This window comes from Triticum dicoccoides, chromosome 4A, assembly GCF_002162155.2.
Source record: "Triticum dicoccoides isolate Atlit2015 ecotype Zavitan chromosome 4A, WEW_v2.0, whole genome shotgun sequence".
Classification (NCBI taxonomy): Eukaryota; Viridiplantae; Streptophyta; class Magnoliopsida; order Poales; family Poaceae; genus Triticum; species Triticum dicoccoides.
This window is the reverse complement of record NC_041386.1, coordinates 579,750,142-579,767,128: the sequence shown is the minus strand read 5'-3', so window position 1 is coordinate 579,767,128 and position 16,987 is coordinate 579,750,142. Positions and strand designations below refer to the sequence as shown.

Genomic DNA, 16,987 nt, shown 5'->3' with positions numbered 1-16,987 from the left:
CTAATGGGCCTTGTTGGGCCTTAGTGGAGAGAGAGGGGCCGGCCAGGGCAAGAGGCGTGCCCCCTCCCCTTGACTCCGAATAGGACAATGAAAGGGGGGGCGCCCCCCCTTGCCTTTCCCCTCTCCCACTCCTTCCTCCCCCTCCTTCTTAGACTAGGAAAGGGAGGGGCAAACCTACTTGGAGTAGGTTTCCCCCTCCTAGGGCGCGCCACCCCCTTGGCCGGCCCTCTTCTCCTCCCCCTTTTATATACGGAGGAAGGGGGCACCCCATAGACACAACAATTGATCTCTTGATCTCTTAGCCGTGTGTGGTGCCCTCCTCCACCATAATCCACCTCGATCATATCGTAGCGGTGCTTAGGCGAAGCCCTGTGTCGGTAGAACATCATCATCGTCACCACGCCGTCGTGCTGACGAAACTCTCCATCAACACTCGGCTGGATCGGAGTTCGAGGGACGTCATCGAGTTGAACGTGTGCAAAACTCGGAGGTGCCGTGCATTCGTACCTTGATCGGTCGGATCGTGAAGACATACGACTACATCAACCGCGTTGTGTTAACGCTTCCGCTTCCGGTCTACGAGGGTACGTGGACACACTCTCCCCTCTCGTTGCTATGCATTACCATGATCTTGGTGAAGAAGTTATATTACATGACTGGTTCAAAACATTCTGCAAAACTCAGATAATCTACTACTAAAGCTACCAGCGAGTTCTCGGAGCAGACATATATATTATCATCAGTGGATGAACATCATCTGTCTGGACAAACTACAACAAACACCCTGACTAAGAAACTAGCAAAACCATGGAGGTGTTCACAAACATGAGTCGGCGACATATTCCGGTGGTGAAGTACATCGCCCGTTGGCAACGAATGTTGCGCAAGACGCTAGGTAAAAGCCTTGAGCTTCGACGGGACCTGCAAGGACCATATAGAAGACCAACCCTTCTTCTCGATAGAAACATTGGAAATGTTCTAATCACCCTCTAACCATGTCGCACTTCCCCACTTTTGCCCTCACCACTAATTCCCGGCCCTAACTCCCAAAGCCTCTAAAGCCCAATTACCACATTAAGCTTCTTCTTCCTCGCATGAAGGTATCTTCTTCCTCCCATGAAAGATAAAGAGCTTCGGATTGGTCATGAAGGTATTTTCTTTCATGGAATGGAGACAACATGATGCCACGCTCGCTTTAGATCCGTAAGCGCCGGGGCGTTTAAGCCGGCGAGACAGAGAGAAGCCGCCCAACACCATGCAGCAACCCAACAAGCTCAATCACGACGCTCCACAAGCCTGCAATCTTGCTCGTGCTTCTCGCATTCCTCACACCTTCGGCCTCGACGCGTCGTCTACGCGAGGAGCTCTACTCGTGCATCCACTACGTAAAAACATTTGAGTGCATTTTAGTGTGTATGGACTACTTTGATTTCCATAGGAAGGGGGGGGGGGGCATAAGCCCCCTACTTCCTTTAGAATACGCCCCACCTATTTTTTTCCATCCTCCGCCGCTCGTCACATCTGCCTCCTTCGACTGATACAGGTACGTCGACCTTTACTTTGCATCAGTCGGCGATCGACACCAGAAAGAACTCACTATATTTTTATCTAACTTAACAACTGCAGGCTTCCTCTCCACGTATCGCGTCTGGAAGATCATTGTCATCGTTCTTGGCACTCCTACTTTGTCTCTGAATACTCTTCAAATACCTGGCGCACAAATGCCGCCAACATGGGGACGATGAGGGGACGGCCTGCCACCAGGCGCGCGCGAACATGATCGCTGACATTTTGCCCGCATTCGTGCGTGGCATCATCTTTCTGTTCAACCTACTCTTCGGCTTCTGCTGCTGATCTGGTAAGTCGTGCTTTCAAAAAAAGAAACTGAATTCCCTGTTATTCTACACCTTATTTTTTTCCATTTCTTCGCTTGTTCGACGGCTGACGAGTGACGGGTAAGCGATGTTTCAGGTGCACACATGACGGTCGTCTGAAGACCTATGGGTCTGCTTAGGCCAAGAACTTCTTCCTCACAGGTAGCATTGGGATTTGGTGGGATGTAAATGAGTTACTTATATACTCCCTCCTTTCTAGCTTATTGGGCTCATCTCATTTTCTTGGGTTTTCCAGATTATAAGTCTTTTTTTTACTTCTTTCCACCACATGTTCATATTTCAAGGTGCATTAAATTGATGCATGCAAGGATTAAAAGAAACCAACCAATCGCCTTTTCGGCATCGCCTGTCATGCCATGTGAATCCTATTTGGCGCTTAAATACATTGTAATTCGTACGTGGCACACACCTCCCTCGATCGATTTGTTACTAGACCGGCCCATCCAGTGTATCGTACGCGTCGGAAGCTCCTCCACATTACGGAAGCTTCCAAGCCCGGTTTTTAGAAGCTTATGGAAGCTTCAATTCCTTTCTCTTCCTTTTCATTTAAGTTGTTTTTACCCAGGTTTTTTTTCCCGTTCCTTGTTTTTATAAGAGATGCCATATCAGATTTGTGCCTTGTTGGCGGATAAGGGAGAGGAAAGAGAAGAGTAGCGGACTACAAGTCGTGGTCAAATGTGATCTTGAAAACTGTATTACGCCTTATATATTTGGATGGAGGGAGTATCTAGTAAGACCTTTTTCTAATGCACCGGCTCTTAGGTAAGGGGCTAAGTGAATTAAAAGGCTTAACAACTAATGTCTCCTTGTTCTAAAAAAACAACGTCTCTCCAATGCATATGTGCTTGGTGTTATAGCTAAGCTCCCTTCATTAATTGTTTAGTAACCAAACCCATTGATGGATTGTTTGGTAGACATTTTGCATAGGTCTGTGCGCTTGACATCGATTCTGAGGTCATCGAAGTGCTATCTCTCCTTTTTTGCGGGGAGCTATCTCTCCTCATTAATTGCTTTACCAAATCAGTTCTTTTGCCTACGTGGCATTCTTAGCATCTGCACATCGTGGAGCGTTGAAAAGGGCCTAAGTACATAACTTTGTTGTGTTTGAGAATTAGTTATTAGTATTGTGTAATCTATTGGAAAAGACAAGTTGTGTACTCCCTCCGTCCGGGTGTATAAGTCATTCGCGTAGTTCTAGGTCATCGATTTAAGGAATTAAATATGTGTTATATGTCATGAAAAGTATACCACTAGATTTCCACACGGATGTAGTTTTTAAATATATATTTTTTGTCACATATAATACATATTTAGATAGTTAAATTATCGACCTAGAACTACGCGAATGACTTATACACCGGGACGGAGGTAGTACAGGAAAGGCTTGGTCCAAGATATTTCTGCCCACAATTTATGAAAGAGTGTACTTGACTAAAGAAAAGCCGTCCTACTTGTTTACTTTGAGTCTAATAATTGCGTCTTTTCTAGTTTTTTGTGGTTTGTTATGCTCTTCTCATGTGACCAATTCTTCGACCGATATTAGCCCTGCACTAAATCTTTTGCTGTCCCTAATCCACATGCCTATTTATCCATTCATTTATTCATCTATGCTTACGTACTGCGACCACTAACTGCAAGCGCACTTGTTCATGCAAGTCACCAAAAATAAGAAGGATCAATTAGCAGCAAAAACAGATCAAGTCTCCAAAGATAGCAATGCTGCACCTCTGACTTCCATATGTCAAAGGTTTGAACAGCTAGCTGATGAACTTCCTTAATTCTAACACTACTGGTTTCCCATTAAGAAAGTATAAGATAACAAGCGAGCCAGTAGCGCGGCACGGTGCTGTGCCGGGACAGACTGATCAGCTGCATGGTTGATCGCCTGTGGGCTGTGGCTGACTGATAAACGGCAAGTGAAATACACAATTTTTTCTCTCTCAAATCAAGTGGACCTCACGTTGGGAACACTACTGTACGCCTAAGCTTTTCTTTGAACACACTATAGTAACTTTTCGGACCATGAAGATCAACACACAAAGTTCAGGGTACAAGTTTCAGTCAACCCACAAGGGACCAACCGAAAAAACGCACAAATGACTTAACATTACATTGCTTGTGTTACCACTAGTAGTAGCTTATCTAGATGGCGTAAACTTAGGCAAACCTGAGAAAGACTTGTCAGGACTTATGACCGTTTCTGTTCGAGAAGTTTGACTTGTGACCGAAGGTTTTCGGCTACTGGGGTCTGGACCGGATCAACGCTCCAAATGGTACAACACCTCTCTTGTTACCAGCAACAGCCATCAGGCGCACCGGAATAGTCCTACCTGCCACTTGTACGTAAAGCGCGGGTGTTGATTTGGTGATTCCAGCGCCGGACGACCGCGTACACTTGTGATATTGTGCGAGCGAGGCTTCAGATGCATGACTCGTGCGTTGCCATGAGAAGTTGAAGAAAAGAAAAATGTTCTACACGCGTGCTACACCGTTTTCTTCATGCTCATGCACCGAAGCTTCGTAGTAGTACGGATCAATCAATCAGTCGATGTGCAGGTGTTAACTACCGTTGGTCCATTTTTTCAACCGTGAAAACGATATGCATGAAAAGGAGTGCTAGTTATCACTAGAATGCAATGGCATCTGAGGCCTGAGGGAGTTGTCACACCACGCTCACCATGTAATGTCAATCCTACACACTGAGCCAGACCGAATTAGCTACTTTTCAGTCAGCTGATTTTTTGATTTTGGTTCAGTCGATTTTCTGGCCGTTGTTTTGTGCTTTGAGATTCGTAATTGAGTTTTTTCCTTTGCTGCGTTTGGTGCTGTTCAAAATCGACTGAAACTGCTTCTGGGTCAGTCGATTCGTGTGATTGGGCTCGTTTCTGCGCTGCGGGTGCCCGTTATGAGTTGTGCGCGCCCGTTAACAGGCCTTGGAGCCCAGCGCGCAGCCCGCTTGAGCAATCCCGAGCGTCGGCGGCTTGTCTTCTTATCCCTTCGTGTCTCTGTATCTGTCAGTCACTCTCCCCCCCGACTGCTCCGCTTCAGTCTCTGTTCTGTCTTTCCCCCTTCCTGACCAGAGCTAGGGTTAGTGGTGTTCTTGCTCGATCTGCTCCATCTGTGGATTGTTTCTCATCTGATTTTCGTTTTATTGCTTCATTTACTCCTTTCCTCCTCTGTATCTGATTGCTTGGGTGTTTTGTTGTTGTTCTGTACTGTGTGTTTGCAGGTGAGGGCTTCGTTGCTGACGGATTGCGGTGCTGTATCTAGTCCTTTCGAGGTATTTGTGCTTCTTGGTTCTTGTTTTTGTGTTGTTTTCGTGTCTTATTTAGGGTTTGTTTTTGCTCATATCTCTGATTCAAATCCTGTTTGTTTATCTGTTTTTTAGTGGTCAGATCTTGGTTTTCCAGGTTATTGTTGTTGTTTTAGTAGTAGTTCATAGGTTTGTTCTCGGTTTAATTAGATGTGTTTGTTAGGTTTTGTTCCAATCTCGGGTTTGGTTTAGGGTTTTTATCTTTTTATTTCGTTATTACTATTTTAAGTTATGAATGGGAGGAACAGAGCATGGAATGTGAGTAGGTTTTGAGGGTTCTGATGTACACGATGTGAGTAGATCTATATTTGATATTATGCGTGTCTTGTATGTGTCGAAAGATGCAATCTTTTTTTCTATATTTGTTATTATGATGCAGATTATAGGTCATATACATAGAGATTTAATCTATAAGTTTCTTTTTGAGGGCTTATGATTTGAAAGCACGTTCCTTTTTCTGTACAAGTTTACAGGCCTAGTAACAGACCAATATGAGGATGCATGTTGACTAGATATGTACGGGGCGTGTGATGTTGTATAGTTTGTTGTTGCGCAAGTTACTTAGAATCTATTTGGAGCTTCTTTGTGTCCAATCTATAGTTTTTATAGGTTTTTGATGTGTGAGTTCCTTAGAATACTTTGTAGTTATGCATGACTAAGTGCTTTTAGTTGTTTTATTCTTAAAAGTTGAGCTTAAAGAACTAATCAAGATTTCCCTACTTTATGTGATTATTAGTTTTCTGATTGTTCAGTTTTTTATACTGTTCTAATTGTTTCTTGTGTCAAAGCATATCTAGATCTTTGAATCATGCAATTGTGCAAGGTTTTAGCACTCTACGTAACTGAAGTGCACGGTTAGATGTCTTAAGATGCAAATGTAGTTTCTATAAGATTTATAGGTTACTTAGTGCTTTTAGTTGTTCTGTTTTTCAGTTTCTCGTTCTTTTCTGGTGTGCAAGTTTAGTTGTCTGATGTAAATTTTAGCTTTTTTGAAGCTGCAAAATTTGATGTTCTATATTTACTTGCAGTTTAAATTGTATTGTTCATGTCAATCTTTTATAGTCCAGGTGACTGTTATTGTTGATTTTTGTGCTTACAAAATGTTCAGGATCGTAATGTCAATACTTGTATATGAATCTTTTTTGCTGTTGCATAATCAGTGCAATTTTTAGTATCATGAAAGTGCAACTTTTTTTAATTTTAGTATTTCAATTTTATGATTTACCCTTTTAGATTATAGGTTTACACTTGGTAGCACTGAGGTTGATTTTAAATCTTTTGTTGCTGTGGAATGTAGAATATTATTTTATATTTTGTATTTATTTTTCACATTGATTGAGAATAACATCTTTTCTTAGAAGTTATTAATGTAGAATAATTATTTTCCTTTTTCCTTTTTTCAGTATGGTTTGTCCAGTTTGTCGTTGCCCTGGTGCCGCATGCCTTCCATTTGTGCCAACCGATGAAGTGCTGGAAGTTTTTTATGTTGTTCTTGATGAGTATTGCTTTAGGAGGACGGTGAGTCGATCCAACAAATTCACCTTAGTTTTCTTTAAAATATGATAATAGCAATGTTATTATGAGTAGTTGATGTTTGTAAAGTGTATACATTTTTTACTATTATATGTATTGCTGTTGTTATAGTTTGTCAATTCACTTTTCATTTTCCTTCATGTATCTACTTCCAGTAACACATGCAATTTTGGTTCATCGATCTAAAAGTATCAATAATGATATTTTCACTACATTTTGTAAAACCTTTGCTGTTTTTATTTAATATGTAATTTTTTAGCATGCAATTTTCCTTTTCTTGATTTATTTTTAATTTGTTTTCTTTTGTTTCATCTTTTTGTTTTTTTCAGTATATCCCATGCAATGTGAGGGGTTTCTTAGCCGATTATATTGCAGAGCACAGGCATATTGCAACTACTTACAAGCACAAGAGAACTGAGCCTGCTATACTCATTTATGAGAGTAGGTCCTATGCTTCAGAATTTAAGCATCGAGGCAACTACTCAAAGTTTTGTGGCAGTGCTTGGTTTGAGTTCAGCAATGATTATGCCCTTCGTGCTGAAGATCGGTTGGTCTTTACCCTGGACAACTCATGCTTTGACCTAAAAGTAGAGACTTTCCGTGATGGTGAAAGGATTCTTCCTTTACCTTCTGTTGGTGAGTTTCTGTTCTTTTGTATGTGTTACTTTTATCATATTTTGTTTATTTCTACTTTTCAGTTGCATTGTTTTGATAGATGATTACTCATTTTTATATTTGTATGTGTTTGGTTTTTGTAGCTTTTGAAAACCTCAGTAATGCAAGGTATGAACTAGTTTGCTCTGCTGTGATGCCCCGTGGATTGGAGTTCAACTACCACAACAATCGCTTGCTTGTACACTCACTCTTCCGGACGTCAAGCTGTGTACGTTGCACTCCGTTCGTCCATGTAATGACTGCCACAAATACTATGAAGTTCACCATGGTAAGTTTTGCACTTTACTCCTTCATTTTTTACTTTTATCTTGTTTTTATTTCTGTTTTTATAATCTTTTTGCTGTTGCATAATCATTGCAAGTTTGAGTTTCATGAATGTGCAACTTTTAAATTTTCAGTAGTTGAATTTTAGGAATTAGCTTTTCAGATTCTATGGTTACTATTTTTGATATCATAATACATGCATGCTTTTTAGGTTGTTTGTGTTTTTATATTCTAGTCTTACCTTTGATAGCACTGAGACTAATTTGTATGTTCTGCTATTGTGAAATGTAGTATATTCTTTTAGTTTTGAGTTAGGTATTTTTATTTTAGTATTTCAATTTTAGTAATTAGCCTTTTAGATTCTAGTTTTTACCCCTGATAAAATTGAGATTTAAGGGTTATATTTTCTTCATTTTCAGTACATGTCAATCTGTATAGTTTAGGTCAGTATTGTGTTTATTTTGTAGAACATTTTACAATCATCTTAATTATTGATTTATATAATTTTTCATTTTTATTTCAATAGAAAATCCCAAAGTTTGTTGTGTCTAGCTTGAGGAGGTTTGTTGACATACCAACTAGTGCTGGAATCTCTCTGGAAGCTTACCTGGGAGATACGCATGTTATCATGCCATCATCTTTCAAGTTGTGCAAGCAAGATGGGAGGATGGTGATTGAGAAGACCAGTTTCAGCGAGTTCATCTCAGTCACTGAATATGAGAAAGACAATGTTGTGCTCATCACTTTTGACGAGTCAACTTATGATCGTTCAGTCTCAATTGTGTTCCAGCGCCTTCTGTAGGTGGAAGCAATGGACATGCAGTTTAGTTTGGGAAAGTAGTCGCCATAGAGCGTTCTTTTATATTCGCAGGATGGAACTTATGGTGGCTTATGTGTTGGCATTTTTTTGCCTTTTGGGTTGAAAGCAGTTAAGACATTAAGTTTCGTGTAGTTAAGTTGAAGACTGAAAAGTTTCGATTGTTAGTATGTAGTTAAGTCGAGGACTGAAGGAAAGATTGGTTATCGTTCATGATGTTTCTAATTTGTCTTTTAATTAAGTTGTTATCAGTCTTTTTCCATTTGTGTTTATGTTATAATGCTTGTGTATCTTTTGCTGTAATGTTTTATATTTGAGATTTTTGAATTTTTCTATATCTTTATAGTTGTGTTGTGAGTTTGAATTTTCATTTTCCAGCCTGGGTGATCAACAATTTCTTTGATTGATCTTTTCATTTCATAGATCATATCAATTGTTGATTCAAAGTCACCCGATAAAATTATTTTTTTTCCTTTTTTATTTATGAAATGAATTTTTTCCTATGCTGAAACTTCTTTAATATGATTGATTTTTCCCTTGTGAATCATAGTGAAACTTCTTTTTGGTGTCTTATTGATTTTATTAACAAGTCTCGCTTAATTTTTTTTTCAACATTTTTTTGTAAGTTTATTAATTATTTTTTAAAAATTTAATGTGTGTTGAGCATTTTAGCATCCGAGTTTTGGTTTTAAAAGTGTTTTAATTTTTTTTCCCAAAATGAATCTATTTTCGTTCATAACTTCATAACTTTTCAATTTTTTTCTGTAATTTAATTATGTGCATCTTTTATAAGCAATACTGCATTTTATTTATGGATTTTGTGATAATAATTAGTGCTGTGAGATTCCTGTATTTTTTCTATGTTAATATCGATAGCCAAAGAGTCCCGTTGAATCAGTTTTGAAAGCAGGCCGTTCGTTCACTGCTTTGAGATTCGTGTTAAGTTTCTTGTTTTCTTAGCGTGCACGTTTGGCCCATTTCGCGACTGTTTTTAGCTTCATGACTGGCGTCTTGCACGACTGGTGACGTCGGCGCTATTTCAAAATCACCAGCACGTCCCCTTTCTGCGGGGGTGCTCGTCTCCTCGGCCGCGTTCTCCTCTCCTCTCCTTCGTCTCCGGCGATGCTACCACCGTTCCTGCGTCGTTGCTCCGGGAAATTGGTGCTCTGCTCGCAACATCCGAGAGCGCGCCTCCTTCTGCATCTATCTCAGGTTCGTTTCCCCCGCCTGCCTTTCACCTTTTGCCTTTAATTTCATGATCCCTCCCCCCCCCCAAAAAAACCCTAGGGATTGCATGATTGAGTTCGAGATCTGTTAGATTCATATGTATTAGGGTGGTTTGGCCAGGTGATTTTTCAAATCGCACTGCTGATTAGATGAGTTACAGTTTCTGAATTTCATTTTTGACCATAGGGATTGCATGATTGAGTTCGAGATCTGTTAGATTCAGATGTATTAGGGTGGTTTGGCAAGGTGATTTTTCAAATCGCACTGCTGATTAGATGAGTTATAGTTTCTGAATTTCATTTTTGTCTCAGCTTGTGTCCTGAGCGCAACCCCTTTTGAAATCCCATGCGTGATTTTTGTAGTTACATCTGAGTGTGTAGTTTGATTTTCGCCTGAGTGCAGGTCCCTTTATATTGTGATATAGCTTGAAATTTTGTTCTGCTGGTCTTTGCCCTGTGATTAATGAACTTAGAGCTGGTCATTTTCCTATCAGTCAGTTGCAATGTTTACATTTCTATTATGTAGAAATTCTGATGTGTCATGTTAGAGTGCTCAACACCTTAAATTTTGGTTTGCTCAGGTTGCTTAGACCATAGTTATGCTTTCCATATGTCTTGTCAGATGCTTTATATGTGATTGTCAGATGATTTACAGTTTGCAATAAATCATTTTTTGACCTCAAAAATCATAGTTAAACTAAACTTTGTGCGAGTTTTTTCTTTTGAGATGCAATGTATGCTTCACCTTTGTGGTTTTGATTTCATGAGTTCATTTACTCTACTGCAGAAAATGGCTAGCGACACCAATGATTTGGAAGACAGCGAAGTGATGTACCGTGACGATGATTTAGATGAAACTTTTGCTTCGCAAAGCCAGTTTGAAGGACAGACACACTCACTCAACGTATGTTTTTATTTTTTTTAATGTTTATATTTCTGACTACAAGGTTCACAGTTAGTAGTGTTTGTCGTATCTTGTGAAAGCAGTATAACCAACATTCTTTTCTACTTGTTTCCAGGTTGGTGGTGGTGACCCGCAGTTTGATGTCGAGAATTTTCTGAACAATCTGCGGAACTTGGTAATTTCCTTGATGTAACTTTGATTTTCTACATTGTGTGTATATAGATGATGTTAATTTTGAATATGTGTTCATGGTTGTTCGTAATCTTCAATGTACAGAACTTTGATAACTTACTAATAGTTTTTCTTTTGTGATTCGTTACAGTTCTACTCATCAAATGAGAATGCCAATTATTCTAAGAATCCGTGTGTAAGTCTTTTTCATAGCAAATTTTTCTTGACAATGATTTATATGAATGTGCATAATAAGTTAATCATGTTTTCTGTCATTTTAGCTATTCATTGTGCCTTTTTTACTATTATATATATCAGTATGCAAGCTTTCCATAGTTTTGTGTGTTCTAGTATATGTTTAATTATTTATCTGATTATAATGTAATTTCAAACTGCAACAAATGTTTGACAACTTCTTTCACTAGAGATCATTTCTAGATGATCAATTGTTATAGTGTTTGATAGTTCTTGCTATGTTTTTTAGTTGCTGTTTTTCATTTGTTTTAGTTTGTTGGTCAGCGTGCCCCACTTCCTCCGAAGAAGGCAACGAGCAGGTGCAATCATGGGTATTTTAGTGACCTGCTGAAGAAAATTCCACCATCAAGATTAGATGTCATTAAAAATTATGGTTGCTCTTTTATTCTTGATTTTGACTGCAATTTTGTTCCAAGAGGGTTTGCACAATGGATAGCAGGGAAAGTAAATCCACCTACTGGTGACATAGTTCTCGATAACAAAGTCATTCCAATGAGCCCCGAATCCTTTCATCTTCTGCTTGGTCTTCCATTAGGTGGCACATCAGTTTTATTTGACAGTGAGGTGACCAAAGCAGCATTCCTCAACATTATTGGTGAACCTACACTTCCTTCTATCAAGTGGTTTGGTTTGAGAGTGCTGAAGCCTGATATATCTGATATTGATTTTTTGAGGTGTTTCCTTCTAGTTGCATTTGCAACTGTTTTGTGCCCCAACTCAAATATCTATCCCAGCACAAAATATCTAGGGATTCTAATTGATCCAACTCGAGTTACCAACTATGACTTGTCAAAATTTGTTTTCGATTGGCTTATGTAATACATAAGGAAATATCAAAAATAGCCAAAGAAACCTACAAAAGAGGATGGACTAACAACACTTGGTGGCTGCATTTACGGGCTTTGTGTAAGTTTTTCTATGTTTTGTTCTTTTTTTACTAGTAGATGTTTTCCATGATTAGGAGTTTGAAATGCATTTTTTTAATGTTTTATGCTCTTTTCTATGTAGTGCTATTACTTAGATTTTCTGGATTTTGGGTTACGCCGAGTGCCTCCTGGGATTCCAAGAGTAAAGGCCTGGAAAAATTCGTTAGTCAAAGAGTTTGCAAATTTGGATTGCAAAGGTCCAAGGGAATATGGCCTACGTCATGTATGTTTTCTATTTTATTTTATATAATTTTCCATATCTTTGTTAAGTTTTGTTTCTAATGTTTTTGTGAGGAGTAGTGATTTTTATTTTTGTGTTCTTTAACAGGTGAAGTTGATATCTCAAACTGTCTATTCCATGGGTTGCGTTGGTTGTTGCCATTTACATGAAGATTCTTCTCATGAATCTGTTAAGTTTAGATCTGCGCTTGATAAAACTGTTGGCGGTTTACTACCTTCCTCGGTACATATCTTACTTCTCCTCACAATTTTTGAATTTTTTTTCTTATTTTATCTGCTTTTTTGTTTTTTGCAAATGAATTCAATGTTTTCATGTTGTTTTGTTCATTTTTATGTTCAGGTGAAAGACCAATTATCTTTGATAGCTAGGCGTTTTTGTGATACTGCTGATGAAAAGTCTATCGAAGGAGCTCAGAATATGCTGCTAGATTCTCTGAATTGCATTGTTCTTTCAGATGATGAACCAAATCAATCTGACACGAATTCAAGAAGAAATACAAGCAATAGTATGGCAAGTAGTGATAAATCAGTGCTTAGGAGTCATGGTAATGCAGCACTTACTCATTACTTGAATTTTTAATCTTTCTTTGGGTTCATTTAATGAAAATGCATGTTTTTATTCTTTTTGTCATGCTGATTTGATGTTTGTGCATTTTTTATATTTAGGATGCAATGATCATTCTTCCAATATCAATGTATCTCCACCTGTTCAACATTCTCCAAATGTTACCAATGCAAATGTGGATTTGCATGATACTGCAGGTTTGCATTTGTTTTGTGTAGAATTTATTATCTTTATTTCAAGCAAAGCTACCAGCATATTCACGTTTATAATTTTCCTATATTTTCGTATGTCAACAGGTACACATTCAGGGAGTAAAAGGAAAAGTGCATCTCCAGCTAATGTAGTAGACAGTTCCTTTGTTAATACAAGACCTCATAAACTACAAAGGCCTGACAAAGTTCTAGTTGCGAGTTGTAAATAGAATTGTACTTTCAGTTATTTATGGCATTTGAGGAATGCAAGTTTAGTGTAGATGTTTTATGTAATTCTTAAATTCTCCAGTTAGTGAGGTGTTCTGCCCCTGCTTGTAGTTTGACAACTAGTAGTACAACGAGTCGAAGTTTATACTTATGCATACTAACTTCTTCTGCATCTTTTTATTTTCAACTGTGTGCATTTTAGCTTTTGCTGTTTACATATGGTATGCTGAGCCATATATTCCTTCTTTTATGTCCGTTCTTAATGTCAATGCCATGAGTAGACTCTAACTTCAGTAGAGTATTGCTCTTGTTTAAGTTTGCAAGTTTACTATGATTCATGTGCTTTTTGAGTAATTTTGATCATGAATGTTCATTCAGAGTATCGTTAATAATATTATAAAAGTAACAGTTAATAATATTATACCTGAAACTAGTGTATAAATTTCTACATTTGTTTAAGCTTAGTATTTGATTGAGTATTTGATTGTTATGTAGAGCAGTTTGTATTTTTCAAACTATTATTTGTTTTATTGGTTTAATGAATTTTTGCGATCTGTTGAAGTGTCCGCAAGTCTAGTATGATGAGTATACAAGTTATATTTTTGTGAAATTTCTAGTTTTTGTGGCTTTACTTCTTGTTTTCCTCCATGAACTTCATCAGTATACCTCCAGTAATACCTAAATGTGTATATAAATAAAACTAATATCACTATTGCTGTTGTAAAATGTCTGCAACTTTAGTATGATGATAGTGGAATTTTAGTATTCCAAGCATGCAAGTTTATTATGGTATTTTCAAGCATACAAATTTTATGTATTAGTTTTTGTTTTGTGTACTTGTAATTGTGAATTTACTTAGCTTTTTTTGTAATGAAGTGAAATGCCTTTTTAGCATTCAGGTTTAGTTTTGGATTCTATATATCAAACTTTATTAGTTTCATTTTTTATGCAAGGTGCTTTTTCTGGGTCATAATCTTTTTGTAATTTTCTGCCTGTGACAAGTTATTTTTTCTGCATTAGGAGGAAGGAAGAAAGCTTGATTTCAGTCAAGTTGAGAAGCAACTCGAGTCTGTTCCTGAACTAATGAAGAAACTAATTCGACCAAAGTCTACCACAATCACCGAATCGAGTGACAAGGAAAAAAGCATGAGTTTCAAGCATTTCGCGAATACAGATCCTCCAGTTTGAACTAATCCAAAAGTTCGTTATACGCAGACCACACTGAACAAGGTCATGAGTGTTACGAAGAAATAATTTTTCCCTGAGAAGCTAAGGTTGAAATCTACAATGAATGGTATTGTTTTTGTTGTTTGTGTTCCTGTTTTGTCCCCACAGTTCAATTTTTCTGAATTTTATGAAACTGTTGTGTGTGATTTGTTAGCTGATGAATTTTTTTGGTAGGTGAAAAATCATTGAACAATCAAATCATGGCACCAAGTCAAGGTCATTTTCAACTGCGTGATGAGGTGTTTTTCTATTTACATTCTTTTTGTATTAAATGTAATTTTTTTCATTTTTTTTGCATGTGTTTATGTTTCCAATTTGATAAAGACTTTGCATTCATGTGATAAAACAGGGTTCCCAATATCAAACTCCTATTCACATAGAAACAATCCCTTTTACTCCTCATTGTATGACAAATAGTTCATTCAATCAAGTAGTTCATTCATATTTGTATTCACATACAAATAACTTCAGCTTATTACAATTTTGCAAATCATTTATTTCTTTTCATTAGTTAGTTTAATTTTTTTGTTTTAATAATTATGTTTTTCTGTAGAAGTCTGATGGCACTCCAAGGCCATGGGCAAATGCAAATTCTCCAAATCGCACTGATTTTCTAGGTGAAACTTCACAGCCTGGTGGTCCTGTCACTAAGGTTTGTTATTTTTCATTCTCACTTTTATTTTTAATTTTTCAAGAACTTTTTGCACGTTTGTTCAATTTTACATACATATTGTGTGCAATTATCTCTTGATATTTTTCCTCTTTTTTCTTTTATGCCAGATTGATTTAGATTCTCGTGGACTGTCTAGCCCTGGGAAGTCCCTTGATGTTGAGATATTATATGAAGTCAAGAAAGACGACAGATTGAACAACTTCATAGCTACTTCTGATGTGATTTATAATGACAAAATCAACAGTCATTCTGCTAGTAAATCTGGAAGAGAGCTCAGTAGGTATGGACCAAAGAGGATTCTTAACCCTAGCAAATATAATGCTTCTCCTTATGTCAACCAGAAATCATCGAGATACCCTGTTACAACAAGAATGATTCAATTACATGATGCTATTGTCACTTTGTCTCTTGATGAAGATTACAAATACTAAGTGTTGATTCATGTAGTGCATGTTCTCTTGATGTGTGTTTGTTTTGTTTTTTTGTTTTTTGTGTCCGTGTAGTTTAATTATTTTTGTTATCTTTCTGTTTTGCAGCAAAACATGCATAGACTATGGCAAAGTTACAGTGACATACTTTTCCGTTGGTACTTCTTTTGCAACTAATGGCCTTGTTGACACGTATACTATAAATGCTTGGTGTCGCAAATTGTCTCTAGATAATAGGCCAAAGGAGTCTAAAGTTCACCATTTTTTCACCTTATCTCTGTGAGTGCAATTTCATTTCTGACATTACTTCTTTTTTACTATTTTTTTGGCGTTAGTTTTTTTGAGGTTAGTGAAAATGTTGAAATTGTTTTGTCCACAACAGGAACATCTACTATTGATGGACTCATATGAAACTCAGGAATTGTATGAACAGAAGTCCAGTATGGTTCAGAGATGTTTTCAGCTAGCTAACGGTGCAAGGCTAATCCATACTTGCGATGAGGTAAATATAGTAAAATGTATCCATTTTTAATTTTACTGCTTTTTTTGTTTTTGTGATGCTTTGTTAGTTAAGCAACTTTCATGATGATGATGAAAATAGGTTTTCTTTTGTGATTTTTTTATTAAATTTGTGTAATAGTACTTCTTGTTGTGCAACTTCACCATCACTATTGTAATGTGTTATAGAGTACTGGACAATTTAATTCATTTGCACATTTGCTGTATAATGCTTGTTTGTTCATCTTGATGATTCTTCTGTATTTTTTGGTCTTTTTTGTAGGTTCACTTGCCAACTTTGCATAGAAAGCATTGGTTCGATTTTGTTGTCTTGTTTGAACATGAAATGTTTGTAATTCTAGACTCAGCATTTGATGGAGAGAGTGATTTTCACCAGCATGTGTTGAATATTCTGGTAAATTATAGATTTTTCCCTCAATTTTTTCTGCAATTTGATATTGTTTTTTTACACACTAAATTTTTGCGTTAATTGTGTGACTTTCTCTGGTTTTCTGTCTACTTCTTTCAGATACCAAATTTCAAAAGGGTTTGGGACATGTATGGGAGCTCAAGAAATCTTAACTGGAGAAATTGGACCATGCACTTTATTGATGTACCTAAACAAAGCAATGAGTAAGTTATTTTTCCTTTTTTTCCATACAAATTTTACTTTGCTGTTATATTTTTTTTTTCATGCTGCTCATACCAAATTTATGCATATTCACATATGTCTATTCTATTCCTATTGGTTTTTATATTTTGTAGGCTTGATTGTGGCATATATACAGCACTCTTTCTGAAGCATTGGAAGCCCAGGATATTGATGCATGATATAGTGAAGGATGAAGATATCGCAAACATCCGAATAAGAATGGCAAATGAAATGATGTTCACTGACCATAATATCAAAAATGACCATAAAAAGTTGGTTCTTGAGTTCTAGTCATGCTGTTGAGTA

The 16,987-nt window shown here is 37.3% G+C and overlaps 4 protein-coding genes across 4 annotated transcripts in view; all 4 read left to right on the top strand.

The window, feature by feature from the left end:
* The window catches only part of LOC119283690, a 21,117-nt gene extending 12,440 nt beyond the window's left edge, over positions 1-8,677 (top strand). Inside the window, exons 2-8 of the mRNA XM_037563130.1 lie at positions 5,125-5,175; positions 5,284-5,305; positions 6,317-6,320; positions 6,612-6,726; positions 7,071-7,377; positions 7,500-7,684; positions 8,207-8,677. Coding sequence (XP_037419027.1) covers positions 5,125-5,175; positions 5,284-5,305; positions 6,317-6,320; positions 6,612-6,726; positions 7,071-7,377; positions 7,500-7,684; positions 8,207-8,482 — 960 coding nt within the window. The 3' untranslated portion in view covers positions 8,483-8,677. The remainder of the gene's footprint in view (positions 1-5,124; positions 5,176-5,283; positions 5,306-6,316; positions 6,321-6,611; positions 6,727-7,070; positions 7,378-7,499; positions 7,685-8,206) is intronic.
* Positions 8,678-10,647: 1,970 nt separating this feature from the next.
* Positions 10,648-11,945, top strand: LOC119283689. The gene is made up of 4 exons (XM_037563129.1): positions 10,648-10,677; positions 10,743-10,802; positions 10,950-10,994; positions 11,318-11,945. Exons 1-4 carry the CDS (start codon positions 10,648-10,650, stop codon positions 11,870-11,872), a joined length of 690 nt encoding a protein of 229 aa, XP_037419026.1. The 3' UTR covers positions 11,873-11,945.
* Positions 11,946-14,490: 2,545 nt separating this feature from the next.
* Positions 14,491-15,534, top strand: LOC119283688. Its single transcript, XM_037563128.1, has 4 exons — positions 14,491-14,497; positions 14,605-14,669; positions 14,984-15,082; positions 15,211-15,534. The coding sequence occupies exons 1-4, from the start codon at positions 14,491-14,493 to the stop codon at positions 15,532-15,534; spliced, it is 495 nt and encodes a 164-aa protein (XP_037419025.1).
* A 203-nt stretch (positions 15,535-15,737) lies between these two features.
* On the top strand, positions 15,738-16,976 carry LOC119289189. Its single transcript, XM_037568576.1, has 5 exons — positions 15,738-15,810; positions 15,914-16,033; positions 16,313-16,444; positions 16,559-16,662; positions 16,795-16,976. Exons 2-5 carry the CDS (start codon positions 15,929-15,931, stop codon positions 16,970-16,972), a joined length of 519 nt encoding a protein of 172 aa, XP_037424473.1. The 5' UTR covers positions 15,738-15,810; positions 15,914-15,928; the 3' UTR covers positions 16,973-16,976.
* The last annotated feature ends 11 nt before the right edge of the window (positions 16,977-16,987 follow it).